The 10,718-nt window shown below is 47.9% G+C and overlaps 1 protein-coding gene across 1 annotated transcript in view; it reads right to left on the bottom strand.

Moving 5' to 3' along the window:
* Positions 1-4,381: 4,381 nt before the first annotated feature.
* Positions 4,382-10,718, bottom strand: part of foxk1 (forkhead box K1) — a 45,714-nt gene continuing 39,377 nt past the window's right edge. The window contains exons 7-9 of the mRNA XM_084318166.1: positions 9,825-10,097; positions 5,963-6,136; positions 4,382-5,423 (exon numbers count right to left, since the gene is read on the bottom strand). Of these exons, the coding sequence (XP_084174292.1) occupies positions 5,188-5,423; positions 5,963-6,136; positions 9,825-10,097 (683 nt within the window). The 3' untranslated portion in view covers positions 4,382-5,187. The remainder of the gene's footprint in view (positions 5,424-5,962; positions 6,137-9,824; positions 10,098-10,718) is intronic.

Genomic DNA, 10,718 nt, shown 5'->3' with positions numbered 1-10,718 from the left:
GAGTAGAGTAGAACCATTTTGAATGGTTAAAGAGGGACAGCGGAGAGATGTCACGTCACAGTGTAGTTTGTGTTAGAAAAACCCAAATACAGTCCAATATTCTATTGTCAAGAGATGTGAAATATATCTCGATATGATCATCTGGCCATATCAACCAGCCCTACACAGTGGACTCTGGACTGGAGACGAGAGGGGAGGAGAGGAGAGGAGAGGAGAGGAGAGGAGAGGGGAGGAGAGGAGAGGAGAGGAGAGGAGAGGAGAGGAGAGGAGAGGAGAGGAGAGGAGAGGAGAGGAGAGGAGAGGAGAGGAGAGGAGAGGAGAGGAGAGGAGAGGAGAGGAGAGGAGAGGAGAGGAGGAGGAGAGGAGAGGAGAGGAGAGGAGAGGAGAGGAGAGGAGGGGAGAGGAGAGGAGAGGAGAGGACAGGGGGTAAGAGGGGTACCGGGAGACAGAGTAGGACAAAAAAATAAAACAGAAAAAGAAGTAAGTAAAAAGAAACTGAGAGACGAGTGTGTGGTCGTGTGTTGGTCCCACCCCTTCCCTGATTAAACTGTTAGAAGTGTACTGACGTCACCATCATCATCATCATCATCATCCTCATCATCATGATCATCGTAGTGTAGCAGTCATGTATTGTTAAAGAAGCACTGTGTTAACATTCTAAAAGATAAAGCTGTCTAAAGGTTAAAATAAAATAATGACAATGAAAAAAATGAAAAAAAAGTTGAAACATTTAAGGCTTTAGGGATTATTATTATTATAATGCCTTTCTGAGCTAAAACGAAGGAAACCTGTACACACGCAGACTGTTCCAACTCTCCTTTAACTACCAATGAAAAACAACAACAATAACAAAGGAAAAACAATCAGTTTGTCTACATTAGGTTAGCTCCGTTATTTCCATCATCGCCCTACGATCACCCCCTTCTCTTCCAGCAGGCTCTCCCCCCCCCCCAGCCACCAGCGACTATAGCAGGGTGAACACTCCTCTCTCCCCCCCCAGCCACTCCAGGTCACCCGCGACTATAGCAGGGTGAACGCCCTCCTCGCTCCTCTCCCCAGTCACTATAGCAGGGTGAACGCCCTCCTCTCCCCAGTCACTATAGCAGGGTGAACGCTCTTCTCCCCAGTCACTATAGCAGGGAGAACGCTCCTCTCCCCAGTCACTATAGCAGGGAGAACGCTCCTCTCCCCAGTCACTATAGCAGGGTGAACGCCCTCCTCTCCCCAGTCACTATAGCAGGGTGAACGCTCTTCTCCCCAGTCACTATAGCAGGGTGAACGCCCTCCTCTCCCCAGTCACTATAGCAGGGTGAACGCTCTTCTCCCCAGTCACTATAGCAGGGTGAACACACTCCTCTCTCTCCTCTCCCCAGTCACTATAGCAGGGTGAACGCCCTCCTCTCTCCCCAGTCACTATAGCAGGGTGAACGCCCTCCTCTCCCCAGTCACTATAGCAGGGTGAACGCCCTCCTCTCTCCCCAGTCACTATAGCAGGGTGAACGCCCTCCTCTCTCCTCTCTCCAGTCACTATAGCAGGGTGAACTCTCTCCTCTCCCCAGTCACTATAGCAGGGTGAACGCTCCTCTCCCCAGTCACTATAGCAGGGTGAACGCTCCTCTCCCCAGTCACTATAGCAGGGGTGAACACTCTCCTCTCTCCAGTCACTATAGCAGGGGTGAACACTCTCCTCTCTCCTCTCCCCAGTCACTATAGCAGGGTGAATACCCTCCTCTCTCCCCAGTCACTATAGCAGGGTGAACGCTCTCCTCTCTCCTCTCCCCAGTCACTATAGCAGGGTGAACGCTCTCCTCTCCCCAGTCACTATAGCAGGGTGAACTCTCTCCTCTCCCCAGTCACTATAGCAGGGTGAACGCCCTCCTCTCTCCTCTCCCCAGTTACTATAGCAGGGTGAACGCTCTCCTCTCTCCCCAGTTACTATAGCAGGGTGAACGCCCTCCTCTCCCCAGTCACCAGCGACTGACTTTTGTTTTGTAAACCAACTTGCTAAACAGGAAGTCTCACATCACCTTATTTGTGCTGGCTTGATGCACCCGTGATAACTTTGCCCACCCTTGCTACGAGGGCTTAATGCACACGTCTGCTAAACCAATCTGAGCTGAGCTCAACTGGTAACATACATAGGAAAGCCTTTTTTTTTTTTTTTTTTTATTCCTGGACTGAATCTCAACGGTCTCAAATCCCCAAATCTCTGTTCCAAATACTAAATGTCACCCCTGTGATCTGAGGAGGAAAGACTCCCGAGATTCACATCTTGGCCTCAAGGGGGCGATCACATCGACAACGTAGCGCACGCGCCGTCTAAGTCGAGACAAGTCTAACTTCAACACGCAACGTGCCGCACTCCCCATTGGTTTTCCTAGGGTAGCGTAGGAAGGACCGCTAGTAGGTGGCGCTCTGGAACAAAGCCTCCAGGCTGGGCACCTCTGTAGCGCTGCCAACGCGGTGTTTCTCTCCGTCTTCTCTACTCATCAGGTTAAAGGTGAAAGGTCAGCGCCGGAAGAGCCCTACAGTCTGCAGGGTCAGGGTCGGCTCCTGGTTAGTAACTCTAAAATGTGGTAGCATTATTATTTCTTTTTTACCCCGAGACATCTTTCGTTTCAATCCAAACCCATGGCTGAGTGACCAGGCAATGACATCATAATAACAAGACGTGTGACAAGTGGAAGCCCTTCACTGAACGCATTAATTGTCGAACAGAATGGTCAGTATGTACTTTAAACACTCAGGTTGAGCGGTCAGAGTGGTTCACCACTACACCACAAGGAGAGGGGCACATTATAACCCCCCCCCCCCCCAGTCTCACTTCCATAGCCCAGAAAAACTTGCATAAGGCTCGTCAACCAAGTCCTTCCCACTCCTCTCTCTGTGTACAACACTAACCAACGGTATGCGTCAGTGTGCAACCTTAGGGCTTGTGTCCACAGCGGACGTTTTATGAGTTGTCAGCTCCTTTCTGTCATTCATTTCTGTGCTACAGACGCGACAGGCGCGCTCCTTTTCCCAGCGCCGGGCCTCGCGTTTTAGCGCTCTCGGCGGCAGCGTTTTTGGGTTAGTTCAACTTTTGGAGAGGAGCACCGCTCATCCAAGGTAACTTTTTTCGACCGACCAATCAACATCGAAGAAGTGGCGGAGCCGCGGCAGTCGCGAGAAAGCGGTCCGTCTTGAAAAAAACGTCCGCTATGGACACAAGCCCTTACACAACAATACATTTACACTTCAGACTCAGAGTGCAACATCACACATCAGTGTGCAATATTATGCACCAGTGTGCAACATTAGGTGGCAGTGTGCAACATTACACAACATTATGCATCAGTGTGCAACACAACATTACGCATCAGTGTGCAACACAACATTATGCATCAGTGTGCAACACTACACAACATTACGCATCAGTGTGCAACACTACACAACATTACGCATCAGTGTGCAACACAACATTACGCATCAGTGTGCAACACTACACAACATTACGCATCAGTGTGCAACACTACACAACATTACGCATCAGTGTGCAACACAACATTACGCATCAGTGTGCAACACTACACAACATTACGCATCAGTGTGCAACACTACACAACATTACGCATCAGTGTGCAACACTACACAACATTATGCATGTGTGCAACACTACACAACATTATGCATCAGTGTGCAACACAAAATTATGCATCAGTGTGCAACACAACATTATGCATCAGTGTGCAACACTACACAACATTACGCATCAGTGTGCAACACTACACAACATTACGCATCAGTGTGCAACACAACATTACGCATCAGTGTGCAACACTACACAACATTACGCATCAGTGTGCAACACTACACAACATTACGCATCAGTGTGCAACACTACACAACATTATGCATCAGTGTGCAACACTACACAACATTACGCATCAGTGTGCAACACAACATTACATTACGCATCAGTGTGCAACACAACATTACGCATCAGTGTGCAACACAACATTACGCATCAGTGTGCAACACTACACAACATTACGCATCAGTGTGCAACACTACACAACATTATGCATCAGTGTGCAACACTACACAACATTACGCATCAGTGTGCAACACTACACAACATTATGCATCAGTGTGCAACACAACATTATGCATCAGTGTGCAACACAACATTACGCATCAGTGTGCAACACTACACAACATTACGCATCAGTGTGCAACACTACACAACATTATGCATCAGTGTGCAACACTACACAACATTACGCATCAGTGTGCAACACAACATTAGGCATCAGTGTGCAACACTACACAACATTACGCATCAGTGTGCAACACTACACAACATTACGCATCAGTGTGCAACACTACACAACATTATGCATCAGTGTGCAACACTACACAACATTACGCATCAGTGTGCAACACAACATTACGCATCAGTGTGCAACACTACACAACATTACGCATCAGTGTGCAACACAACATTACGCATCAGTGTGCAACACTACACTATGCGTCGGCTCGTCTGTTTTAACATTGTCGAACATCTCACTTCTGAACACACCCTTCCCTGGTTTGAATTCTTGTGGGGCGACACAGGTGGGGGAGGGGGCGTGGTTTGAATTCTTGCGGGGCGACACAGGTGGGGGAGGGGGGCGTGGTTTGAATTCATGCAGGTGGTGAGGTGGCAGATGGGTGATTTCTTTGGCCTAAAAGTGACAGTAATGTACGTGACTGACTGACTGACCCACTAGGGGAGAGAGGAGAGCCAGGCTGCGGCCTCCGCCCCTCAGGTAGAGGAAGTAGACGCCCCCGGGAGAGGACGAGAGAACGTCACACATGCTCTATTAAACTCAACGTTCTTAATAACCGTTTGTCGGACCACAGAGAATAGCATCATATTTAATAAAAAGGAAAGCTGCAAAACGCCGTCTGATTTTCATACTTTTTATCTTTTCAATTCAGAAAGGTTTCTTTGAACGTCGTGAACCACCTCTTATCTTCTCTTCCGGTGTTTTCTAATTCCCTTGTGTGTGCGACAGGCGGTGGACCTCTGCCTCGCGTGGCGTCGGCCATGTTGGCTCCAGTCCAATCAGATGTGTATAAATGGCCGAGCAGTTAGGGTGGGGGAGGGGGGGTTCTCCGTTAGGCACCTTATCAGGAGGTTCTTGGGGGGGGGGAAGGGTATCACTTCCTGGGGTCGTGAGGGTGCGACATCATGGCCACGATGACGGGCTGTTGGGTGGGCGTCATGACGGGAGGCGGGGCGCACCCCTCCTCGTCCTCCATCTTGGGCCTCTTGGCCTGGGGCTCGCCGCCCCCCGGCTGCTCGTCGAGTCCCAGGAGGCCGAGCTGCCGGCTCACCAGGACCGGGGGGGAGCTGGAGGCCTGGGCGGCCAGGATCTGGAGAGGGCTACTCAGGGCTGCGGAGAGAGAGAGAGAGAGAGAGAGAGAGAGAGAGAGAGAGAGAGAGAGAGAGAGAGAGAGAGAGAGAGAGAGAGAGAGAGAGAGAGAGAGAGAGAGAGAGAGAGAGAGAGAGAGAGAGAGGAGAGAGAGAGAGAGAGAGAGAGAGAGAGAGAGAGAGAGAGAGAGAGACACGAGAGAGAGAGACAGACACGAGAGAGAGAGACAGACACGAGTGAGAGAGAGGGAGAAAGAGAGAGAGAGAGACACGAGAGTGAGAGAGAGAGGGAGAGAGGGAGAGAGAGAGAGAGAGAGAGAGAGAGAGAGAGAGAGAGAGGGGGGGAGACGAGGAAGAGTCCACATCAGATGTAAAATGCCTTGGTGTGGAAGTTATATACTAAACAGACATTTAAGCTAACAAGCGCGTACAACGTTAGCACGACGGCGGGCGCTGTGGTTGAACGTAGCGCTATATCTTTACCTGCACAAAGAGTCATCGTTCTATTGGCCGGGACTTGGCGAAAGGAGGACAAGGAAGTGTTTCCTAGGCGACAGTTACCGTAGGCATTGGCAAGGCTGGTCGCAGCGGCGGCAGTGGTGGTGTGTTTGCCGTTCATTTGAGTGATGGGGCGTACGGGAAGCTGATGTAAACCCAGGATCATGCCCCGCCCATCGGCGATCAGGCCCGTCCCCTCCACCGTCTGGATCACGCGCTCCCGGCTCTGCTGGGCATCTGCAAGGTGGAGACACACACAGTCAGAAAGACACACACACGCACATCCCAGTGGCCAATAGGACGGGTGCTGCTGGGTCGCAGGGTTGAGAAGAGAGATCCGCCCCGGCAACTATAGGGTTGGGTACCTTTCACATTTGAACAGATACCGGTACCCAACGGTAAATTTTTTCGGTACTTAAGTCTCTAAAAATGTAATCTACCTACCCCAGTTGTAAAAAAATTAAATTCAAATAATTTATTATCATATATAATATTGCAGCGAGCGTGGTCGGCATTTAGCTTTGTAAAGTGTAACAACACTTGCGACCGTTTTCGGCTTGCCATTGCCCCGACTGCTTTTTGTTGTTGAATCAAGTCAAATCCTAGGTAAGCGCATATTGTGCGTGTCAACGTTGACGTGAACATGCGGCACACTTCATAGGTTTAGTTTCGCGGTAAACGAAACATTGACGTTGTAAAAAAAAATTGAAATTATAATATTTTTTTACAGTACCGAAATGTGGCACCGACGGATCTCACGTGAAAAGTTAAAAGTACCTAATTCGGTACCCATCCCTACCGGCAACTAGCTCCCGTTTGAAAGACTTCAAGTATGAGGAAGAGCTAGTTGGTATGCTGCGGATCTCTCTTTTCAACTAATCTACAAGGAAAACGCACACATTTACATTCAGTCATTTAGCTGATGCTTTTATCCAAATCGACTTACAAATGGTGAACAACAAGTCAGCAGGAGGGGTACATGGCTGGCAGCTAAGGGTCAGTGGTGTTGTTCATCAAATAGTATTACACTCTGGGTGCATAGTAGTATATTAGCATGGGCGGCTACATGGCGTAGTGGGCAAGGCGCTCGCCACGAAATGCTGGAGACACTGGGCTCGTCAGTTCGAGCCCAGCGCTCCACATTTGCTTTCAGTTTAGCTGGTCGTCCGTACTAATACACATTGGCCGTATTAGGGGGTGGGAAACTGATGGGTGGGGATCGGGCGTTGTGGACAGTGACTCCTACAGGTCGGTTGGTGCGCCTGCGCAGTAGAATCAGGAAGTGTCGGGGGCAGCGTGAGCCTCCCACGCGTTACTCCTCGCCACGAGCTGCGCAGGTGAAAAGATGCAACTGCTGTTACCTCAAGTACCGGAGGGGACTTGTGCTATGTATGACTTAGTCCACATTGCAGCCGGCTTGTGGGAGGCAAGAAACAGCGTCCGTGACAGGGGAGGGTTGAATTGGATGATACGAAATTGGGATGGGAGAAAATATAGAAAATGGGAGAAAAAGTGGATCAAAAAAAAAAAAGTAGTATATTAGCATGATAGGTAGTAGGGGTGTAACGGTACACGTATCCGTACCCAACCGCTTCAGTACTACCGGACCTTCGGTTCAGTACACGCTGTGTACCGAACGAAATGCAACGGTACTAGGGCTGTCTTAAATACTTCGAAACTTCGTTCGATGGGCATGGGATTCGAATGGGAAAATAAAATGAGAATATATAAAGAAAAAATATTCAATATTTCATGAAAGCAAAGTGTTTCGTTTGTCTAAGATTTAAAATGGTTTACACTTTACAGCACTGACAAAGTTGAACAAAGTGCTGTACAAGTCCCACAACATAAAAAAAATAATAATAATTTATAATTCTTTTTTTAATATTTTCTTTTTTAATCTCGAAGCTTCGAGTTAAAATCGAATCTCGGCCCCGAAGCTTCGAATGCCAAATTTTTTTCCCGAAGGTCGGCCCTAAACGGTACGTTAACCACTAACGGAACACACATGCAGAACTTTTGCATGCAGAATTTAATAGTCTTCTTTCTCTGCTTCACGTGAAGTTAAATCTACTCTAGAAGTGAAACTTAAAACCAGGCGTGCGTTCCTGATATCAACTGGGGTTGCACGCACATACTGTAATGGCGCCACGTGCACACGCGCTCCCGCGCATGCGCATAAATGTCCCCTCGCTTGAGCACAGACTACAGACAGTGCCTAATTGCCTCTACGAATGGAATGTAACACATATCATTCACAACAAGTTAGGTGTGAATGTATCTGAGAACGTATTTAACACACCTGACGACCGGCGCTATTGATATGCAAAGTAGCCCAGGTGGGTACTTATAGCGAGTTGGCGAGTGCAGCGCATTCCTGTGTGCGTGCACACGCTTTGGCTCAAATCTTACCCTGCACGGAGTGCAACCCCGTCCCAAGAGCAACGCATGCCTGCTTAAAACGCATACACCGATGGAGGCGGTAGGCAATTAATGACACAGAATGACACCGGTATCACAGACTACCGCGGCAAGCCTAGGTGGAACTAAGTATAACTTCATCAAATATAATTATTATTTAATAATAATAATTATATTTAATAATAATAATTATAATAATCATTATAAATATGTTTTCCTGTTGTACCAAACTCGTACCAAACCATGACCGCAAAACCGAGGTACGTACCAAACCATGGCTTCTGTGTACCGTTACACCCCTAATAGGTAGTAGTATAAGTATAGTAGCATAGTAGTACGGTACATACGGTAATAGTAAAAAAAAAAAAAAAAAAATGTAAAAAGATTATTATTTTTTGAATTTTATTTAGATATTGCTTGAAGAGGTGCGTTTTTAGTCGAAAGCAGAAAAAACATGCTACTATTAATAAAAAAGTGTCAGCACAGATATTTAAACCTGTTAAAACTCACTGCTCAGAAACACAGCTCTCTGACCAAATCAAGAGCGTGCTTTCGATTCGGCAGCTTCCATTCACGCCGGCAAGCAGAGGACGCGTGGTTTGAAGCCAGGGGGAAATGAGGTACAGGTTTCACCCTAGGCTTAGCACCAATGACACGGTTAAGACGGGCACCAATGACACGGTTAACACGGGCACCAATGACACGGTTATAACACATGCACCAATGACACACCTCCATTCTATCATCACCCAACCTTCCTGGCGTCAAAACAGATGAAATGCCAATCAGAAACGGTCGATACAAGTTGTCATTCTGCAGTCATGATACCAATGGATTCATCCTGGAGATAATGTGTAAGAGTCATGACTAGAGTGACACTGAGCCGACAACATGGCCTCCAGTGAGGCCCACAGCCGGTCAGAAAGCCCTACCGTGTGTTTCAGAGCAGCGGATAGAGTAGTGATCTAGTAGCTGATTTACTTTACAAAAAGGTAATATAATCGCTCGCCACTAGTGCAGGAGATGCTGGGTTCGAGCCCAGCTCTCGGCATTGCTACCAGCTTGGCTGGTCGTTCATACTAAACACAATTGGCAGTGTTAGGGGTGGGAAAGCTGGTGGGTGGGTCCTGGTCGTTGTAAACAGCGACTCCTACAGTTCGGTCGGGGCGCCTGCTCAGCGAGGAAAGGATCTAAGGGGGGTAGTGTGATCCTTCCACACGTTACACCCTCTCAGTTAGAGTGCACGCTGCCAGGTGAAAAGAAGCGGTTGATTGGCTACACATGTGTCGGAGGAAGCATGTGATAGCCTCCACTCTCCCAGACCGACTGTAGGGGGTAGGTGCGCAGCGACCAGGAAGGGGATTGGGAATTGGGAATTGGCATAACGACTAACATTGGGATGGGAGAAAAACGGAGGAAAAAGCAGGGGGAAAAAGATTTAAAAAAAATATATATATATATAAAAAAAAAGTAATATAATGCAAAAGGCACTTTGTGTCCACACCTCTAAGCTCATGGTTGGCTTCCGCTGCCCCCTGCTGGCCCGGAGTGACAGCGCAGGCGATGTATCCGTTGGAGGGGTTGGAGAGAGGAGGGACGTTGGTCAGCACCCGCACCATGGTGACGGAGGAGGGCGGGGCGGTCTGGAGGAGGTGGAGGGGCTGGATCAGGCCCCCTCCGCCGGGGACTAAGGCGAGGGCCTTCCCCAGGCCGTGGGGCAGCACGATGGGGTGAGACGGGGCGGCCATGATCACCGGCTGAGCGCTGACCGGAGAGCCTGGGGAAGAGACACAGACGTCAACCACGTGCTGTGTGTCGTTCACTGAACCGCACAGCGGTCCCAGTACATGACGAGGCAGCCTTAGGACCAAGACGTGTCTAATAAACAGACCACGGGGTTTATTTACAGTCCGGTCCAGAAATATTTTCCAATTGGGCACATGTATAAAACTGTTGTAATTCCTACATTATTCACCTGATCTAAGTACCCCCATTTTAAAGCAGAAAATCTGCACTTGTGAAAAATGTGTTGATTTGATTTCCTAATATTTATGGACTGGACTGTATTTTTCTTAGCGTTAGGGCTGAAAGGTATACTGTATTTTAAGGTACAGTATACTGTCATGGGTCCATGCAAAGGTAAAGTATGAGTTTTCACAATACTGTTAATATATATATATATATTTATTATAGTATTTTTTATATATATATACAATATATATATATAAATGGCATATTGCAGAAGTATTATTAAAACAATTGTGATGGATATTTCATGATGACAAAAGAACATTTTGAATAGAGTAGCACCATGACAACGGCATCACATGAAAAGGACATTAAAGAAAAGATCACATTGTGATTCCTACTGGAAAACCAAACACCATCACGACTCAAC

Source organism: Notolepis coatsorum, assembly GCF_963971535.1.
Source record: "Notolepis coatsorum genome assembly, chromosome: 7".
Lineage (NCBI taxonomy): Eukaryota > Metazoa > Chordata > Actinopteri > Aulopiformes > Paralepididae > Notolepis > Notolepis coatsorum.
The sequence above is the reverse complement of the archived record's forward strand: the minus strand, read 5'-3'. Positions and strand labels throughout refer to the sequence as shown.